The 21,973-nt window shown below is 43.5% G+C and overlaps 2 protein-coding genes across 2 annotated transcripts in view; one reads left to right on the top strand and one right to left on the bottom strand.

Moving 5' to 3' along the window:
* Nucleotides 1-21,973, top strand: part of dnajc12 (DnaJ (Hsp40) homolog, subfamily C, member 12) — a 281,213-nt gene that overhangs the window by 103,322 nt on the left and 155,918 nt on the right. The gene's annotated exons all lie outside the window — the stretch shown is intronic.
* On the bottom strand, nt 15,561-21,664 carry dact2 (dishevelled-binding antagonist of beta-catenin 2). Its single transcript, XM_083774761.1, has 5 exons — nt 21,552-21,664; nt 21,058-21,513; nt 19,064-19,199; nt 18,507-18,812; nt 15,561-18,024 (listed from the first exon to the last, which is right to left on the bottom strand). Exons 2-5 carry the CDS (start codon nt 21,337-21,339, stop codon nt 16,196-16,198), a joined length of 2,553 nt encoding a protein of 850 aa, XP_083630887.1. The 5' UTR covers nt 21,340-21,513; nt 21,552-21,664; the 3' UTR covers nt 15,561-16,195.

Below are 21,973 nucleotides of genomic sequence, written 5' to 3'. Positions count from 1 at the left end.
ATAGTAAACAACCAGTTTGTCTGTATTCACAAATACAGTGAGAGATTGTCATAATCATGCTACCAGGCAGGCTACTAGTGGCCACATGGTCAAAGAAAAACCCAGAACAAATGCGGTTTACAGATCTGTAATGTTCAGGGCTATTTCAATATGGAACACGTTACCAACTATAATCACGGAAGCACCCAGTAAGGCTAGTTTTAAGAGGCTCCTTAAAAGACACCTGATCAATTACCCAAATTTTTTAAGGGGATGATTTTTTCAAGATTGTACCTGTTTGTATTGTGCAGTGTTCTTTTTATTGTGTTGTGTTATATGTATTGTTTGTTATGGACCCCAGGAAGAGTAGCTGCTACTTCGGTGGCTGCTAATGGGGATCCATCTGAATAAAGAATGAATAAAGAGGAGAGGCTGTGAGCCAATATAGCATCAAGGGGGAGGGACAAACTGGGAGGCCATGATCAACAGGATCATTATGTGGGTGGATATGCCTATATCTAAATCCCGGAGTGTTTGCGCAAAGACCTTTTTGTTGTTGTTGAATTACTCATGACAAAGTTGTAAAAGTCAACAGTATGTATATCCATAAAATAAGCGAGCAGCACGCTAGCAGACAATACACTAGTTCTGCCTTTCAATATTTTTATTATTGTAACCTTATGAAAAAAGTGTTTTTCGTCAAGATTCAGAATCATGAATAACCCATAGTTTGACATGTCACATGCTACATGAAATTTGACATTTTTGCCTTATATGTTTTCAATGGTACCCCAAGGATCAACCCCTGTTGATTTATATGATAATACATTTTTAATATGTTATTTGGATGACCCTATAAGGATCATAATTGAACGATTACTATTGGAATTTCTTTTGGGTCAAATCTTACATTGACTGGCCTAATATGTGGAGGATGCCCTGGGGCTGAGTTTCCTTATCAGGGCTGCATACGTCACCCACCCATTCCAGTCCCTGGAACCCGCACCTTTGGTATGGTTCAGAGGTGACCCGCCAACTCTGCGACTCCCAGTTATAGAACCCAAAGCTTGCAGCACATCCGGGGCCGGTATGGATGGCGCCACTGTGATGCGGTTCTGGTTAAGCTATAGCTGAAATCCTGCAGATTGGAAGAAAAACAGACCAGACCAGGAACAGCACAGTGGGTTGATAACAATCTGGGAACCAATCAACCCTTTAGTAAAATGGGGATGTCCCCTTTTCAGCCCATTTCCTTCCGGACCCCCATTTGAAAACATATGCCAGGGACCCCCATAAGAGAACCACTTTGGGAACCACTGATATATGGTGTCGGGGAAATGTCCCTGCCACCGTGCCAACACCTCAAGATGTTCTGACCAGATGCCCCCCTTTGCCACCGCGCCAACACCTCAAGATGTTCTGACCAGATGCCCCCCTTTGCCACCGCGCCAACACCTCAAGATGTTCTGACCAGATGCCCCCCTTTGCCACCGCGCCAACACCTCAAGATGTTCTGACCAGATGCCCCCCTTTGCCACCGCGCCAACACCTCAAGATGTTCTGACCAGATGCCCCCCTTTGCGTGGGACAGTACGTCCCGCATTTCCAAGACTTTTCAGGCGTTCCACAAATTGAGACCCTGTCCCACATTGTGACTGGCAGGCATCAATGTTCAAATTACCTAAAATAGTTAGTCCCCTAACAGAGTATAAGTAAAAAGTAAAAGTCCGGAATTCAAAATGCACTTGAGTACAAAAGTGCAAAAGTGTTGGCATTAAAATTTACGTAAAGTAACAAAAGTAGAAAGTACTCAGTGTGCAGAATGTCCCATTATAAGTTTTCAAATGTTGAAAATAGCAGAACTACAGCAAGATCTGCTATTTTCAAATGGCCGAAATGTGTACGGGCGTGTTTAATGTATGTTTTGTAATAATAAAAGTAACTAGTAACTAAAGTTTTCAAATAAATGGAGTGTAGTAAAAGTACAATATTTGCCTCCGAGAGTAGAAATAGAAGTATTGCATATTGGAATTACTCAAGTAAAGTACAAATACATCAAAACTGTATTTAAGCACAGTACTTAAGTAAATGTAAATGTATTTACTTTCCACCACTGTGCTTCTGCTCTGTCCCTGCAGCTCCAAGCTGATGACCCTGGCTGCAGCTGATGACCCTGCAGCTCCCAGCTGATGACCCTGCAGCTCCCAGCTGATGACCCTGCAGCTCCCAGCTGATGACCCTGCAGCTCCCAGCTGATGACCCTGCAGCCGGCAAAATGGTACCGCTGGAGGTGTGGCTGCAGGCAGCAGTGCCCAGCATGTGTGCTCACTCACATCTAGAAAAAAGAAAATGTCTTCAATCACAATTCTGGAACAATTTCTTTTGAAGCAGCAACAGACTTGTTGTGGTGTTCGTCTTTCAAAGCCCTTTATTATGTCGAGTGCCTGAAGCAAGTTTTTCAGTGCACTTGTATTATGTGTAAACACAAGTGGGCCTTTAATATACAGGTGTTTAGCTGTGGTTCACTTGTCACCATTCGTAACAACAAAGAAGTAACAGGACCCACATCGGTAGGGAGAATCATATGTGATGTGACACATACTCACACACAGGCCATGAGACACTGAAGTAATGGTTCTAAATGTAAGCCCCTCATTAGACACCAGCCTCTCTCAGTACTCTGTAGGGGGCTATTCTGTCAGTTTGGCTATCAGGAAGTGGAAGGGCAGGAATGTGAAGTTTAGCACCAGTCAGCTGACTGCTCTTTGAACTTTCTTTCTATGTTCTCTTTTCTCCCTGTTGACTAATTATTCTCTTTAATTATTTTTTGCAAATAAATAATAAATAATAAAATGTAAATGAAAGTGAATGGATGACCTGTATTATCCATTCATCAGCTACCATTATGTATCTTCAAGGACTTGCCTCCATATTATTATTTGTTCTTGCTCTTTTAACTTCTATGAAGCAGTATATACATGCACTCCTGTGTTGAGTACTCACTTGGAAATAGTTAGGGGAAGAAAATGCAACACACATCCCTGATATCAGGTCATAATATCCTTTTAAGTGACTCTTAAGTGACTTCCTGATTCCTCACAATATGAAACCACTTTCTCTGCCATTTTACAGTGACGTAAAACACAAATTTTAAGGGAGCTGATAGCACCTCGAGGGCATGTTAGATGCACTTTTGAGCTATAACACAGTTGGTGGGAATTGTCAAGAAAGTACAATCTGGCACTAAAACACCAAACAATAAGCGGTCTGAAACACCCAACCATGCCTAAAAACATTTAAGTAAAGTATGCCCCTTTTGATTGATTGATTGAAATATTTATTAACAGTTTGTAGAATTACAGTACATTTCAAGCACAAACTCAATACAAAGACTGTTAACTGTGAGTGGACGACCCAATTAAGCATTACACTTGTTTACAACAGGGTCCACATTGTTCAATTCATCAAAACATTTAGAGACATACAAATAGACACTTCTATGTAAGTTAAAGAACAGAACAGGAATTCATCTTTAGTTTCTTTGTGGTCATTACCCTATTTTAGCTGAGAAACAGTTTTACGGAATCGACCTGGGTGTGTCCACCAGTAGTAGAAATAAATAAATAATCTTTACTCCAATCTTACAGAAGAACAGCATCAATTAACATCCATTCAGTCACAGGGGGCAGGGTAAGCCTTTCATTATGGCTACATTGGCTAGACAACAGCACCTATATCACCGCATAATGGAACTGATGTTTACAACAGCCAGGCAAAGACAATTATTCTGTGAAGCTGCAACCACTCCAGACAATGGTGTGTTAAGCCCGATTTATACGTTTATACAGAGCTTTAACGTTTGGGTAATTAGTCCAACGCCAATTTACCGCGTATATTGGCAACACAGTATGATACACATTGTACTGACAACATTGGCGTTGGCTTTATTTGCTGACGGCCCACATTTAAAAAAAACAGGGCAGATCCTTCTATAAATCTATAAATACAAATACAAATACACTTAACATCACTGAGGGCTCTACTATCGTCTGAGTAAGAATGTCACATTGTGTGCCACTGCCAAATGTTGAGCCGTGACCTGTAATGTGATGTGTTGTACGCCAATGTGGGGCAACTGTGTTGAACACTAAAAATAGCCGATCTACAGGTTCACAACGTGGCACAAATGCAATGTTGTGAGCTTGTTAATCGGCTATTTGTGGCGTGCAACAGCGCTGCAAGATGGAGAATAAATTGAGCTTAAGATATAGGACTACTGTCTGCATATAGGATTCAGGGCAGGCTTATTTCACTGCAGCTATTATGGAGACCAGCATCCTGTTCTCACTATACAGGATTGCCTGAGACACTTGGTAAACACAGGAAGTACAAAGCCTTTAACTACATCCCCACTGTGTTTGGAGGACTGCCATGACAACACAGTGAATCTCCCAGGGCTGTTGCGCCATTTGATTGGTGGAGGCACACTGAGATATGCCCAGGCAGTGCCCCTCTGTGTGAGGGCATGAAGCTTTGGCTTACGCGCTGTCTGTCACACGCTGCGGAAATGGCGCCGGCCTTTCACTAACAGGGTCGCAGGATCTCTCTGAGAACTTGAGAATTCACTGTGGGGTTTCACAGCGTGCTTCATGCCAAAGGAATGTTTGAGGATAAAAATCTAAAATAACTGTAAACACGGTAATCTGCTCCAGTCCATGCATCTTTACTGTGGGGTCGTGTGATAAGGCCAGATGAGGAGACCTGTGGGTTGTGGCGCAGTGTGCCTGTGTTGGCCTTTATGTGACGTGGCTGCATGAGGATCTCCAGACAGCTTTAGATTAGACTCTTGCTTCTGGAACAACTGTCAAGGCTAATCTGTCGTGTGGATCACAGTTCATCTGGACGCCACATCTACAAAGAGCGAGGACCAAAGCCGACGTCCTCCCCCTTCTCTCTACATTTCTCTCCCTCACTCTCTTTGTCTTTTACTCTTCTATAGTTTGTCCCCTGTTCCTTTTCATATAAACACTTGTCCAGTACGTGGCCAGAAAGGTGAAAATGACTTCCTTTCCAAGCATCCCGGTGAGGGCGTCCTGGCACTGATTGATTTGAGTGGGGGATATGCAGCTGCTATGGGTGGTGATGAACAGGACCGATATTGATCCGACTGAAGCACACCCCAGTGACAATCAATAGAATGGATTGCTTGGAGGGGAAGTAACTCTGTGTCAATCCTCCCCCAAATTTGAAGTAAGACCAAAAAGGATGTTGTGCGAATATGGTCAATGACGGAGGAGTCTCCAAGGAGTCTCCAAGGTTCTTTATTATTTGTCTCCCGAGGAAGAAATTTGTCTTAGACAAAGGGCCCACATGCAAGCGTAGCCCTTATGTCCTTATGTAAAGAACCTTGAAGGAGTCTCCAAGGCAAGCAATCTCTTGCCTATGACATATACTGTACCTGTCAACTTCCCATGCTCGGTTAGTTGAAAAGGGGTGTTTTTGTTCTCACAGCAAATAATTGTTGTTATGAACAGGGACATTTAATGGACTACCTTGCCATGCGAGATGGGTGACTAATCCTAAATTGTTCAAACATTACCATTTACCCGTTTAGCCCTGATATGCTGCTATCAGGCTCGGTGGTATATGTTTTAAAAGCTTTGACACCCACTCATAGTTAAACTAATTACTACCGGGCAATAATGGTGTTTTATGGGTCTTTACACCCTTCTATAGTTCTCTCAATAGGCTATAGTGTAGGTGCAGAGATGAACAAAACCGGATCGCAGCTGTCATGTCAGCCTCTGGCTTTATCGCCATCGGTTAACCTCATTTCAGCCAATTACTGTAAGTAGATAGTGTATCAGTGCCAACCCAGTAGATGGATAACTGGAGTTAGATAGGATTTTGGAGGATTCTTTGATCCTGACTGACCGACTGACCTCAACCATATATGCAACCCAAACACATTCCCATCCTCCGTTCTCTAAAGGTGTTATGATAAAACGGACCCCCGTCTGCTTTTCATTGCAGAGTAACAAATACTGCAGGGATGTAAGATGAGGGATATCAATTTCAGTCCGTTCTTCCTTCCTTCTCTAAACCCTCGGTCTGACTGTCTGAGTGTGCAAATCCCCCAACAAACCGTCCCTCGGTGTGCCACACTGGATTGTCCTGTTCAAAGGGGCCCGAGGGGGTCAACGTTTTCTCTTTTAGTGACAGTGTTTAGCCCAAACAATCCCCCCCAATCTCCCCATAAACACACGGGCACCAGAGAGACTGTCATATACTTCCTTTCACCTGTGGGCCACAGGTGAAAGCCACAGGCTGGGGCTTTATGGTGATTTACTGCCACAGTATATAGACTCCATATAATCACCCATATGTCCAGAGTCAGAGCATGTCTAGGGAACTTTCACCAGGGTTGTGGCCCTGATTGCGGAGACTTTATCCACTCTGCTGTTAAGGAGATAGTGGCATGATAGCCACAGCCAGGTGTTGGTGTGGAGGTGTCTTTAGATGTCCCTTCATCTTTGTTGCTGGAGCATAAATACAAATAAATGTTGGTTTAACTTTAAGCTCATCGACCACCAGGTGTTATGTTTATCTGAAGAACCATAAAGGAAAGCCCAGGCAGTTACTTACCACCCATTTAGCATATCTCTACCAGTCAGCTGCAATGCTAATGGTCAGCGGCAGATAAAGGAAGCTTTGCCATATGTTGCCATTCAGTATCACTGTGGATTTGCGGCATCCGTTCATTCAGATTCAACAGAATTACAGAAACTAAAATCCTATCAGAATATGCCTGTCTCTCTTTCCTTTGAATGGGGGGGGGGAGGGTTTGTGTTTGTATACAGTGTTGTGATGTGAATGTTTGTAAAGTATGTCTTGTCTTTAAACCTGAAAATGTATAAATAAAATTGTAAAAAAATATATATATGCCTGTCTCTTACTCCCACTCAGGAAAAAAGATCAATTTATTTTAATTGCCTGCAAGTCTTCCTCTTCAACTTTCCCTAATGCCCTGGGACAAAAGCTTGAGGAAAGCCATATATCCCAAGTTGCTTTGTGTCAAGTTTCAATCTCATTCAACATGTTCTGTGTCAAAACACAGCAAATGGGCAAACCATGACACACTTCAAACTTTCACCCTCTTCATTGACACAGACATACTTATGAGGTTATTACATTTCACAAGCTTTTAAATGTTTAGATCTAAGCTGCCCTTATCCCCTGATAATGGGTATGCTTACACCAGTATTGTGTATTATTAGTTTTATTTTATTTTATTTCAATTACATTTGTAAGTCTGATAACTCCTGTAAGCTTCATGTCCTAGCTGTTTAGAATCCTCCAATTAAGCTCTTACCCCAGAAACTAAAACAATGTAGTAATTGTAGCATAACTGGGACAAACAATGTAAATGCAGAAACTGGGATAGAGCTGCATCAGCACATCCTATTATTTACTGTTAGACTTCAGATTCAGTGTAACCTCAATTTCTAAAATAGTCAGCCTATCCGGGTATTCCATTCTATTTTAAAAGTGTTCTGAACCAGTGGGACATCTCTGTACCTCCATGCGGACCATTGTGGTAGTTTCTGGTGGATCTGATTGCAGCAGCTGTCTGCGTCTGATGTCTGTCCTCATCATGTTTCCTGTTGGTGACCCAAAAGCCCACCCTTCCTGACCCTTGACCCCTGCCCTGACAGAGTGGCTGCCCCCAGCTACTCCAACCCCAGTGCAGACACAACACTTCAGGCGTGTCCCATGATGCACCAGTGGAGCCAGTCCACCCCACTGTCTCGCTTTTCACAAAACAGGATGGGGTCAGTGTATGATGTCATCTCAACTTCAGGTTTATTGTCACACAAGGCTCTCTCGCTCGCTCTTTCCCTACTTAGAGGCCAATCTCTCTCTCTCTCTCTCTCTCTCTCTCTCTCTTTCGCTCGCTCAGGTGCAAGAAACAATATTTTCCATTCAAGCTCCAACAGTTTGCCGTTACATTCAATAGTCATAAGGATTCATATGTATATACATGATTTGAACATGCATGGTAGCCTTAGCCTACATCATTATCAGACCAAAATTTACCCTTCAACTTTTTGTTAATGCCCCAAATCATTTTTGATGCCATTTTTTTCACCAGAAGGTTTGCTATCCAAAATATCCAAAATACAACCCAAATAGGGGACCTCATTCTTTCTGGGGATTACAGTGTCACTGACTCTGACCCTGAAGCCCCCAGGACTTACAAGACTGACATTGTTATTGGACCCAAAAAAGGTATGAATTCTGATTTTCCCAGGTTCCCAAGTGCAGATATTGCTGAGTTCAGTGCTGTCATGCACTGTGGTGCTTATTGGTACAGTGGTTTGCGAGGTTAGCCTCAGACGGACAGGCAGACGCATTTCTAGAGAGCCACGCCGCAAAAAAGGGAAAAAGATTTAAAAAAAGAAAAACATTACACAAAAGTAAACTGGGATTTTACTTTGTATTAACCTACATGAAACAGAACTGACAGTAGCAGAGCTGGCCTCCTAAAAGCAGCTATTCTCAAATAATAAACAATACAGAATGTTAAAATAAAACCAGAACAAAGAGCAGTAAACAAGAGCGACAGAGTGAACCAGGAGGTGCTGTGTTCTAATCCCAGCTCAAGGTGTGTTGGGGGGCCTTATTATCTCTGTACCATATCTGGCTCCTGGTTCCTTTCCACTACACGTACGAGCTGAGACCTGTCTCCGATCTGGAAAGTGAGTCAACCCTCAACCACTAACTATACCTTGGAGACGAAGATAAACAGACCAGACAGCAAGCTACTGACCCCAAGGAAATACTGAAGTTTCCCCCCCATAAGCTATGTTTTCCCCAGCTGAATAACATTTAATTGGATACCCCCACCTCTGCCATGTCTTTTATTTATATAATTAGATAATTAGATGTAGACAAGCAATGAAAGCACTCTAAAGACAGGGCAACAGATAAGGGACAACTTCAGATACTAATACATATCTAGACCAGGTCCATATCAGTTGTTCAAAAAAAGTCATCACACATCATCATATACATCATAAATGTATGTGTTCAAACTAGCTACATTACTAATACTCTGGAAGTCTTTCTACTGCATGCTTTAACTCAATATAACCACCCCTTAAATGTGTGTTTATTCAAAATGAAAAGTGATTCAAAGAAAAGGATTATCACAAAACGATTCCAAATTATGAAAGTGACGGAGGCGGGGAGTATGCTAAGCGTCACAAAAGGAGCCGATGAGCTTCCTGGCCATAAATGACACTGCTGACCTTTTCAACAATGGTAAATGACCTTTTATTCAAGGGGCACGTGTGCACATGGAGGAAGAGAGAGGGGGGGGGGGGGGGGGGTCTTTACCTAATGTCTAGAATATTTTAAAGATGCCAGACTGGAGTCCATTAGGCCTGAAGCTCCGGAAACCACAGCTTTTCAGGGGGTCATTGTGAACGCACTCCCAATGGGTTTATGGCATCTTGTAGAAGGAAACCAGTCACACGTGAAGGGCAGTCAAACAGTATGGAGGTGTCATGTCAAGCTCTCCTTTGGGTGCACTACTTACTACTACACTGCTCTTAGCTGCATTTTGTAAAAACAAAAAACAATTAATAATAATACTTAATAATAATTATTGGATGTTCAGCTTCCAAGGAGAAAACATCCAGTCAGGAAAACTCCGAAATAGGACAAAAAGAAAGAAAGAAATGGCTGAAGTGAGAGATGTGTTATAGTGGCCATATGGGAACATAATTTATGGGAACATCAAGAAGCGTGCTGGAGCACTACCTGTTGAGGATCCATGTCCTCCTGTCACTGTGATCTTATCAGGGGGGCTAGCCAAGAGGAGGACCATCTGTCAGTCTCACAGCTCTTTTGATGTCCTTCTTGAGAGGCAAACACACACACACACACACACACACGCACGCACGCACACACACACACACACGCACACGCACACGCACACGCACACGCACACACACACACACACACACACACACACACACACACACACACACACACACACACACACACACACACACACACACAGTTCAGAGGAGGCCTTGCTTTGCGTCCTAATAACAGTTGGTGGTTTCATACACATGAGGGCAACACCCACAATAGTATATAATAGAGATAACTAGTATAGGCCAATGTTGTGTCAATGTTGAGGCAAAAGTCACTATTAACTTCCTATTCTGAAAATAGACAATCTTGTGAGCTTGTAGATCGGCTATTTTTAAAAGGTTTTCTAAAAATAATTTAATAAATACAAAAAAAGGTATGTGTAATGTGTATATTATATATATATATATATATATATATATATACTCTCTTTTGGGGACCACCACCGACCAGGGGGCTTTTCTAGAAGAGGCTATGTATGGGTAAACCTTTGAGACAGAAATCAAGTTCAGAGAGAAGTTAGACTCGCTAGACATGACCTGAGTCGGATTTGAACTCAGGTCCTCCTACTCCAGAAACACTGACGGAGGCGCGGAGCCACCAGGCATGCAGGCACCCTCTGAAAACAGGACTTTGTACTTTTAACAAAAAAAGCACTGCTGGGATAATATGGCTACATTGTATCTTATAGCTTTTGCACATTTTTAGTAATATACTCATCTTTTGGTAGAACAAAAACGAATCTCACCAGTTTGAACATTCACTTTGTTGTGTGCAAATGGCAATACTGATGAGTTCCGTTTTGGGTTGACGGTGCAGTAGTCGTCTGTCTCCTCTGTTCTTTCTTTCACAGTTGATTGTCCAACTCTGCATGGTCAGTTTCGATCTACCCTGCCTGAAGCTCTCTCGTTCGTCCATTATTTGGAATGGCACTCCCACATGCTGCACAATTGTTAACTTAATTCTACAGGCATAGCTTAACTTAAACCCTATACTTAGTTGACTGGAGTCCCCCAGGGCTCTATAAGCGCCCTCCTGTTTTTTGCTCTTCACCTATAACGCTTATAACATAAGTGCAGGACATTGTACAACGACTATTTTCCACGAATGTTCACACGCCGAATAAGGACGCTAGGGTTAAGGACCGTAACCGATTTCAACCTGGCATTCCTATTTTGGAACGTAATTATAGCAGATCTACAAGCACACAACGCATCACAGATTCACAGTGTGTGACACATTTATGGTGATGATGTTGGCCTCCACAAATATGGAAATCTCAGGATCCTTTCAGAAGCATGCTCAAGGCTTTTCTTTGCGCCAGAAGACAATTACTTCACAGTGGCGAACAGGGCCACAATGCCCACTGTTACTGTCTGCATGCTCTACACACAGTACGAACTTTTGAACTACCTCTTGACCACAGCTTGAAGGAGATGAGACAATGGTTAGTAAACACAAGCGCAGTGAATGAAGGGATTATGTATTAAATGACAGGATGTGCTTAAAGAGGAGCAGGTGGCACTTAAAGCAGAGCTATAGCCATGCCTTACAGGAATGGAACATGCACGTCTTTCTCTTTTGCTTAATTCATCTCCATGCTGTGCTGTACTCTGCCACTTTCACACTTGACCACTGTATCACATCTCTCCCTTAAAACATCTCTCCCACGCAACCAGAGGATCTTGCTCCTTAAAACCCAAGCCTCCTCCAATTGAAATTCATGAGGCTGGACATTCCCGTCCAAACCCCATTCATATGTACAGTAAGCAGAGGAACAAAAGCTACCTACTGACCCAATCCTATAGAGCCCTTCCCCCATTCAAGGGTTGTAGAGAGAGGAACTGGGTGAATCTCAATGGCAGGCCTGCAGACACAACTCTGCAGTGGTAGTGTAAACAAATTCTATCCACATGGCCTATGTAAAATCAACGTGTTTAATCGAGTTCCTGGACTAGTATCTACTAATGTGTCAATACGGACACCGACAGAGTTCATGGCGCAAATTCAAGGTGATCTTTCAGTCAATCATAAATATGTTAACATGCAAACCAGCTCGGTTGACCCCTTCTCTTTTGGATACTTTTACGTCATTATGTTTATTGCTAAATTTGTCAGAATGTAGAAGATGCCGTTTTTCTGTGACTGAGTTAATCCTCCTTATACTTCTTGCCATACAAGACTCTGAAAGCATGGACTCCTCTGTGTTTCCACCAGGGGTGCATTGTGGGTTGGGTGGAAAGCTCCTTGCAGCCTCCTCGCATCGGGGTGGTAATGAGTTTCTGAGCTCCCACTTGTCAACATGTTAAATCCACATCTTATATCAGGGGCCCAGCACTCGCCCTCCAGGTTTCACACAAGCTTTCTTCTCACTCTCTTGTTGTACAGAAATCCAACCAGACCATCGTGCTAAACACCATTTGAGACTATACAAGGCAGGAATAAAGAGGCCTGACACCATTAAATTACATTTCCTAAATTGGTATGGATATCGTGCATGATGCCGAGTGCAGACAATGATCCTGCTTACACACGCTTTGAAAAATACAGAAACAACTATGATAAAGATAGACAAACAGAAAACATGCTTAAAAGCAGATATTATGTGTTGAGAATGAGAGTCTGTAGGTGTAGACAGACTGGGATGGGCCCAGTTTAATGTTTAATTTTGGGATTACCTCATGCAGACGTAAAAGGAGAACCCAATTGCTCCCTTTTCCCCCATCTGTGACCTAATCTGAACCAATTCAAATTTTAATTAGCACCTGTCTGTGGGACACACTTTTATTGTTCTTTCTCCTTTCTCTCTTAAATGTGAATTTGAAATGTTTTTCTTGTTTCAATGATGTCACATTGTCACATAATTGTTAAAACAACAAACTTGTGCTGGCTTTGAAATGTTTTCCTGATTAAATTCTTGCTTGGATTACTTTGTCAACATAAACCATTTGGACGGTAAGGTAGCCGCTTTAGAAGGGATGGTATTAAACCATATAAGTATCTTTAGATGAGACTAATGTTATGTTGTATGTTATCTGAGGAAATGCAATGTGCAATGTGTAAGAAGATCACTGCTCAAAGTAGCTCACTGGTATGCATTCCCTGCATTACCTATCAGTGTTCACCTGGCCCAAGCCAGCTCAGAGGAGCATGATAATCTATTTATGTCCCTTCCTTAGGACAGTGACAAGCATGTCTGCTGCAGACTGTTTTAAGAGAGTGTGATAAGAAAACCTCATGCAATGTTTTCCTTTGATTATATTGCAGAACGGAGGATAGTATACTTTCATTGCTTGTGAATTTTCTGATACTAGGATACATTTAAGTTGTACACATATACATTGTTTATTTAACCTGTTTCTGTCTCTAGTAACAATTAACTCATTTGGTGTCTGATTATTTCAGTTATTCTTTCCTAAGAAACACCGGTACAATACAAAGTCTGAACAGCAAGCAGTTACAGTGACCTTTTTCATGGCCTTTGGGTAAAATATGTCAGTCAAGATCCTTTATTGGCAGATCTGGTATCAGACAGAATGGTGTGTGAGACATGCTCAGTTACCCATTTGCTTTTAAGTTCCTGATGCCATAGTCCTTGAACCAAGATCAATGTAATGAGATCCCACTCAACATCTGTAATCCTTTAGTACGGTATACCATGACAAGCTCTTGTGGACCATACTTCATGAATTAATCAGTGAAAAAATAGCACCTCTCCACACACTTGCACACATACATAATATTTCCCTCAATTCATACCCCATAAAACAGCCACTGACCAAATCCTATTTGCAGGTCTGGATTTGTACACCTGCTCCACAGGTCTCCATTTCCAACTTGACCCCAGGGCTTTCCCTTTCCAGCCAGAGTAACAAATGAACCAATGAAACCAGCATACAATTACCCTGGTTTTGTATTCATTGAGGTAGTGATACTGTGAAACCCTACACACCGTTTACAGATTTTACACAGAATAATTGTTGAAGAAAGGGGTAAAACTGAACAGATCTTGGGCAATCATCTGATTCATCGTTGTATAGCAGCAACAGACTCGAACAAACCGGATCCAACGGAATGAAACGGCAGACAAATTGAAGATGAACAACAAACCCCCAAGGAGACAGCTATAGACAGAAGCGGTACAAAACGGCCCATGACCCCTCCATTCTGACAATTTCTGGGGGAAACGTGCCTAGAGATGAGCCAGCTCAACAGCTGGAAAGGTCAGCAAACTAACAATGTCAAGCTTACACGGTCCTGCTCAAATCTACATCAAAGACCCGTCCAGAGCCTGTCATGCTGTCCTGAGCCTGGTTGAAAAACAACAGCTCTAATCCCACTGGCCACTCCCTGACGCGCTTATGGAGGGGTCAAAGGTCAGTGGGACCTACAAATCCTCACAAAAAAAAGAAAGAAGAAAGACCCAATTGTAGCTGTTGCCTGTTGGCACAACTTTCTACATTTAAAATGTCATCTTTGATGTTAATGACAATGTGCCCTTTGGAACTGTGTGAGCTGAGCATTCTGAGAAAATAATGTATAGCTAGTGAATTAACAAATAATATCTGTACTCCTTTGATGGACGCTTTTTCCACAGAATTGAAGGTGTAGATCGGCTAGGTTCGGTATGATTGAATTTCAAAGTTAACATTGTTGATTTTTTCAAATCTGCCCAAAATAGGGACTGAGGCTTATTTTGGTTAAAAAACAGCGACCGTCATAGTGATATTAGGGAGATATCATATACTTATCATTGATAAACTGCTGAAATTGTTTGACAGTCCAATTAAGCCTCTTAGATGTTTAGTTTAAATGATTGCATGATGGGAGAAAATCATATTATTGCAAAACTAACTGGGGGAGTTGTGGGTATGTGTGGAAGGCCTGTGGCTTGACTAGTTACAACAGTAACCTTTCGCTCAACTTGACTTTGAAAGTGGGGGAATTTAAATAGCAAGATACCAAAGCAGATTTTGGAAATGAGATTATTGGGCAGTTCTGTGCAGCTGCCCAGTGTCTAATCTCTTCATGACAGCTCTGAAATGAGGAACTTCTTATCGTTAGTCATTCCGACTAAATCCTATGTACCTCCTGCTCCAACTCTTTTTAGAACCAGACCAGACTTCACTCAGGAACCTGCAGAGCTCATCTCATCAACCACATTCTTGTTGAGATTGTATGAGTGCCTTGTGAGCATGTTTAGTTTATAGGAAAATGCCTGAGCACAGATAAGCATTGATCTATTTTTAAATATTAAGCATGTGGTTTGACAGTGTACGCTGGAATTTAAGCCAAATGCAGTTCAAGGCTACTCAGCTGTAATTGGTTTCCATCAAGTGGAGTTTTGTGCATTATGTGCCAGTTCAAGTAATAAGCAGTGAAACATGTTTATACATTTATGCCGTTTAAAATCTGAACAATGCTGGACATTTGCCAATGCTGTCCTTCAGTGTACGGTACAACTTGTACCAATGCTTATTATTATCCATGGCCACTTAAAACTGTTTATTAGCCTACACTTTGTAATTTGCTGCTGACAAATTAGTCCGCTAAATGCCAACGTTGTAAATGCAATCGAGTAAAAACAAAGGTGGCGATGAAGCATCATATATTAAATAGTGTTTTATTCTGCAGTGAAACATATGCATAGGGAAACCCAATGTGCAAGAAGAAAGAGAGATCAATGTACAGAAATGTTACATTAATGGCAAATATAATAAGTATAAAAACGAGCTAAACCTTTGCACACCTACAGAACGAGGGGTGTGCCAGAGAAGACCAAGAGCACAGAGGAAAGACTCACGTGCAAATACTAAAATAAACTTTGAATGGGAAACACAACGTTTGGTCCTTAGACAAGGTTATATTGTTGTTATCAAGACTTGACAACAAGATAACCCGATGAAGGTCTCTGGACCAAAACCTTGTGTCCCCCATTAAAACGTTATTTTTGCATGTGGAGTCTGTGGACAGTGCGTGGGAGCATACAAACAATTATTGTAATTCTGAACAATTATATGAAAGCAATGTTCAGATTGAAGTTATATCCATTTGCAAAGAATCACAAGAATGGAATTATTTGAAGTATGCATGGCAATCAACAAAATGTATGGTACATGGTTTTTATATAATGCCATTTTATAAATCTTTTGCAGCAGTGAATACACAAATTCTAGCAATGCTGTTTTCTTCTCCATCTGACAACTCCTTTTACAGTTATTAGGGTTTGGAACAGTTTTCATGCTGTATCGTGGTGTATCGTGGAGGGACTCCACTATACCAGGGTCATGACCTTCATGCCCGCAGGTTGGAACCTACGGATCTTCTTCTTTAGAGCTCGGGAGGCTTTGATGCGACAGGCAGGGGGCTCGGGGAGTGGCTGCTGCTGCAAGGCCAGACCAGCGACAGTGGGTCCTAGAGCGGCCTCAGGCCACACCAGACCCCTTTCCTCTTCCTCCTCGTCAGGGGACAGGCTGCTGTCAGAGTCAGAGCGGGACCGGAAGCTCTGGCTGAACTCACTGTCTCCAAAGCGGTTGGCGGTGTTGTCACTCATCTCCCCCTCACTGCTTTCAGCAATGGTGGAGTGGAACAGTGAGGCGCATTCAGCCGAGTACTCTGACTCGCATCGGGGCGGGTACTGGCTGGACATGGGGAACGGAGCTGGAGGGTATCTGGCATTGAGGCTATTAAAGAATGAAGCGGCTGACACAGAGGGCTGGAAGGCTCGTCGTGGTCCGAGTTGGTCTGAGTGTGACCTGGTGCTAACACTGCGAACCTGCCTATTTGCTAGTGCCTGTGTATGGGGCTCTCGTGGCCTCTGTTGCTGGACATAGGCAGCCTGGTGCATTTCGATATCGGTTGGCCACTTGGTAGTCCCTTGCCTCCTCTTTCTCTGTTCGGAAGACTGCTCCAACTCCAGGCACTGAGGTCTGCGGCCTTTGCTGCACTTGGCAACAGGGGGGATTGGGTGTGGCTTGGGATAGACCCTGTGGGTGTGCATGTGGCCAGGGCTGTAGAGGCTTGAGTCTGAGCCAGAGTGTCCTAGCTCCTCCAGGCAGCTGGTCAGCTTCTGGGCCATCTTTGCTTTCCCTGACCTTCCCTTGAGTCCGCCACTGGCCTCCATGGTCCTTTCAGAGTAGCCCTGGGGGTGTCTTGAACCTTTGGGCTTCTCAGTGCTTCTTCTTCTCAGCTTCACAGCCTTGGTCTTGCGGTCTGCCTGCCTCACCTTGACCCGCTGTGACCCAGCAGGGACAAACTTGGCATGGACAAAGTCAGGGGCAGACGTGTTGTGACCCACATGGGCCTCAAAACCGTGACTTTCTTCCGTGGTGGAGCTATGGTTGATTAGGTGCCTTTGCTCCACGCCCTTCTTCTCAACCCCTCTCGACATTGGGATGTCCCTGTACTTTATCTCTGAGTGTGTTCTTGCTGCGCTAGCAGGGTCTCCTGGGATCTTGCCATTGTTTCGAGCAGCACAGGTCACGGCCTCACTAGAGCTGTAGTCCTTCATAGCAGCAGGATAGGAGTAGCGGTATGAAACGTCTGGGGCTCTAACCGATTGGTTGATATTCGCCTGCTCCTTGCCGGAGTATCCTATGCACCGTCTGTTCCTGTGGCTGTCGGCTAGAATGGTGTCCGGTGTCTGCATTGATGTTGGCGGTAGTGGAGATACCTGAACGTTTGGCACATCAGGAGACATCGTTTGAACTTCACTAGCCTCTCTGTGATAATCAGCTTGGGCACGAGTGTCTCTTCCTGCGTCACCTTGGATATTAATCTTGCTCATGCTGCGTTGAAGAACCTTGTCTATGTAACCCAGGGGCATCCCCTGTGCTCTCTGGGGAGTGTCTGCTTGGGGCCCTGTACCCTCTGAAAGCCTAGGATTGACTGGTTCCCCATCCAGTGAAAAAATGGGGCTCTGGAGAGCGACAGCGTGGAGGGGGCTGGGGTAATGGTACACCTCCGTCCCACTGCGGGACACCAGGTTATTCTGGAACTTCGGGTCCACTGTCGAGGTCTTGAGGTTGGTGCACATTGACGATTTCTTCTCCCATGCAGACTTATAGCAGCCCAGTCCCAGGGTCATCACCTTATCTAGATCCCCTGGTGATACAACACACAATCAAAATCAACACTTGCTCATTTGCGATGAAATGGAAGAAATGCAACCGTCAATTTTAAAATACAGCATGCCAGTATGAGGCAATAAACCCCATTGTAAGTACATTTACATGGTGCCTCTGCTAATACAATTAATAAGAGACCTTTGGTTAAACTTTGATGCTTATTATATATTTTTTAGTTCATTGTTAGTTCAATCTATACATATAAACATTTCGATGTTGATATGGAGTTATGGAGTTCTCTCTTGTTCGCCGTTTCTGTGTTCCTAGAATTCCCATGATGCATTTTGTGGCTAAGCATTGGCCCAGCATGACCATGCGGTCTATGGCCACTATTACCGCAAACTGATCAATATCTTCTGATGTGCGTCATTTCATAGACACACAGATGACAGTCTTATGTAGTATGTTAATGGCTGTGTTCCATTAAGTTTAAGATGCAATACTGAGACTGCTGCTCACCTGTGGACACAGGTCTTGGTCGTGCCCGGTCAGCAGCGCCCACTCGAATCCTGCTGCTGCCCAGATGGACACCCATGGCACGTGGAGGGTTGGGCTGGGCGACGGTCTCGTCAGCCGACCGCCGACGGCACACGTCAGCCTGAGAAGAGGGCCCACCACGGGTGTGAGACGCGGTGGTGGGGCTTGTAGGGCCCGCGGAGACAATGAAGAGGCTGGTCTGGGAGGAGGACGACAGGCACTCGCTGTACACAGACGTGCACGAGTTGGACAGGGAGCAGGAGCCGCCATCACTGAGCTCATAGAAACCTAAAGAGAGAACACGTGAAATGATGAACGGCAAGTGGCAACAGATTTCGCTTCTTGAGTTTAAATGACTTCCGTAAATATCTAAAAGACAGCATGTGGTGGTGTGTGTTTTGTTAGATTGTTGAGTGTTGTTTGGGTGTTTACAGTGTACTGTGTTGCTCTGGGAGCTCAGCATAAGAGACACCTTCCAGCTGTGTAAATGGGGGGTTTGTTTATTTGTGGAATGGTGTGACACGCGTCTGTCCACTGACCTGAGCTTGGTCTACTGTCGCTCTCCAGCTGTTGTTCAGTCGGCACTTTGCCCACATCCAGCTTCAGCTCACTGATCTGCTGGTCTAGCTGCTGCAGGTGGGTCTTCAGGCCCACGTCTTGTCTGCGCAGGCGACACTGTGAAACAGAGGACACATTCAGTATAGATCTCCTGCATCAAAGCCAGGCGGAACCTAAACTTAAATGAAACTTGATTCCCACTGTTTTGTTCGCAAACTTTACACTTTTTAATGGGAATTCAGTTCAAATTGAAAGGTCAAAATATGCATTCTCAATGTTAATCCACTCATTCTGAAATGCACTATGCAAACCTTACAGGTCCACTTGATTACAATTGCACATTCTCTGAGTTAAATTGACACGGAGGAGGATTGTACTTTGTGGTTTACTACACTTTTTTTCCACACTCATCTGCCTGGAGGGTATAGACCAGACAGCTGTAAGTGTGTTGTTTGTCTAAAGGAGGTTCTAATGTACACCCATCAGAAAAAACAAACGAGTGGGTTGTCTGATGATTAACTTCAGGAGTACAGAGGAGTCTGGAGGAGGTAAGTGGATAACTCATTTCTCCCCCACAGAGAAGGCCTGGCCATTGTGTAAACTACTGGTGGAGGAAGGGTTGGTGTGAGGGTGTGTTTGCTGTAGATTAGAAGATAGCAGCCAGTTTCATTTGTATACAGCTGTGGTGCCAACCGTATGATGTTCACCTTCAATAGCATCATTTCAGTTTTGAAAATGTGATGTTTCTATTTAGGGGTGTCTGACAAAACAAGGTGTTTTTCCATAAAATAAATAAATACGTACATTAAAAAAACACTACCACGACCCCTGTCATGTTTTATCCCCTTTGAGTTTGGTTGGAGTCAGTTTGGAGATTATTCTACAATATAATGCAGAACCTACTGTAAACCAATAATAATAATTTAATCTCCACAGTTCTGCTCTGCCTTTGAGGAGTTTCTATCATGTCAGAGTCTCTACATAAACTTAATTGTACTTAATTGTCCTTAGAAAATGTGACTGTCCCGTGGCAGTGTGGCGAGGACAAACGCTCACCTTTGAAAAACTCAAGCCTAAAGTCAAACCAGCACGCTCAAAGTTATTACAGTGTGTTTCCACCTACATTAAAGTGGTTAATAATTAAAGTACACCAGTAGGCCTACCCCCCACCAGAGTCCACCTCATTGCCCCAAGGTCCCGTGGTCTTGCAATGAACCTTGATTTATTACATTTTTTTTTTTATCCTAGGCTACTTCCTACCCCCAACTGAGTAGTATCAATCACTAGTATTGACTGTAGTGTAATGTAAATGGATATCAGCTGATCGTTTCACGGTCTTCTAAATTCTAAAGGTATTCTAACGGTAATCAGGCGTAATATTCTAAAGGCAATTACATTCAGCGGGCATACATAGCCTATGTAAAGTCTATGTAAAGTTTTTTTTTAATACCATTGGCGATATAATTTCACAATAGACACAAGTTACAACGGTGGCAAATGAAACGTGATGACACAGGCCTACTCTTTCATCTTAATCAGTGGTTTTCAACCAGTGGTCCAGGGACTACCAGTGGTCCATATGACTCCTTGGGGGGATTCCAGGTGGTCCCCAGGACCCCAGCTAAATGATGGAGTTGGTAACCAAATGGACTCCTAATAAATATTTAACTCTCTCTCTCTCTCTCAAGAGTTAAATTATTGTTTTAAACATCTGCATTACTTCATTTACAAGAAGTCTACACAAATTAGAGAATGTAGAATAATTGTTATTTTCTGATCAACCTTAGCCTGTTAACAAAGCATGCAATGGTGGACACGGACAAAATCTTATCGAACGACAACAAAATACTATGGGTTTTGGGTCTGAGAAGCTAAATGTCATGAAATGGTGGTCCGCGTGGCTCAGTCAGAGGCCGAATAAATAATGGTCCTATAAATGAAAAGGTCTTATTTCTTAATAATGACTCAATCTTACCAATTGTTGCTTCAGTGCTGTCAATGATGCCTCCAGGCGCTGCTCCTCGGTCCCCGTATTCGGACAACCCGTAGCCGCCGCCTGGACCGAAGACACTATCGGTTCCTCCCGATCCATTCGCAGAGCCCGGTGAACCATGTCGCCCTGTTTCTCCTTCAGCAGCTGCAGCTCCTGCAAGCCGGCCAGAGCCGCATGCAGCCTCTCTGCGACCCTGGCGCGGTCCGTGACCGCTGCCGCCGCGCTCATCATCATTCCCGACCCAGACGCTTTCCTTCCCAGCATTTTTTCCACGAGTATCCAGCAACGAAAAGACGTGTAAAAGAAAAGAAATAGGTCTACCCTTGTTCAGTACGTATTCACATACTAAATTAACACACGGTCGCACCGACAAGTGAAAATGGATGGCAGCCGGGCTAAAGTGGTAAAGTTCCTTGCAAGACCACGTCCTCTCTCTCTCTCTCTCTCTCTCTCTCTTCAGACACAGACACAGACACAGACAGAGATGCACTTCAGCCGAAACCAACCTGTTTGTCCAACACCACTATCTCCTACATAATGCCCCGCCCCTGGCCGAACGACCACTCCCCCCATTGGTTGCTCAGTGGTGTGCGTTTTTGTCTGAACATACGTTGATGTTGTTGACGATAATTCATTCAAGTCGCCAAATGAACACGCTGCACAAATAAAGATTTGTCCAGGCATGTATGTTATGTAGAGCAGTGGTTCTCAAGCTTTTCAGGCTGAGACCCCCAACATATTTACATTTGAACTGGTGAGTCGGGACTCGGGACCCCGGGCCCCCACCCTGAGAAGCACTTTGTAGGAGTTGTAGGAGTTGAGGTATATAACATTATAGTTTGAAAAATACTGTGAAAACAGCAGATCCAAGCACAGCAGACATACACGCTCACAACGC

The sequence above is a fragment of the Protomyctophum parallelum genome (assembly GCF_964188405.1).
Source record: "Protomyctophum parallelum genome assembly, chromosome: 10".
Taxonomy (NCBI): Eukaryota; Metazoa; Chordata; class Actinopteri; order Myctophiformes; family Myctophidae; genus Protomyctophum; species Protomyctophum parallelum.
Note: the sequence above shows the minus strand (reverse complement) of the source record. Positions and strands in the feature narration are given on the sequence as shown.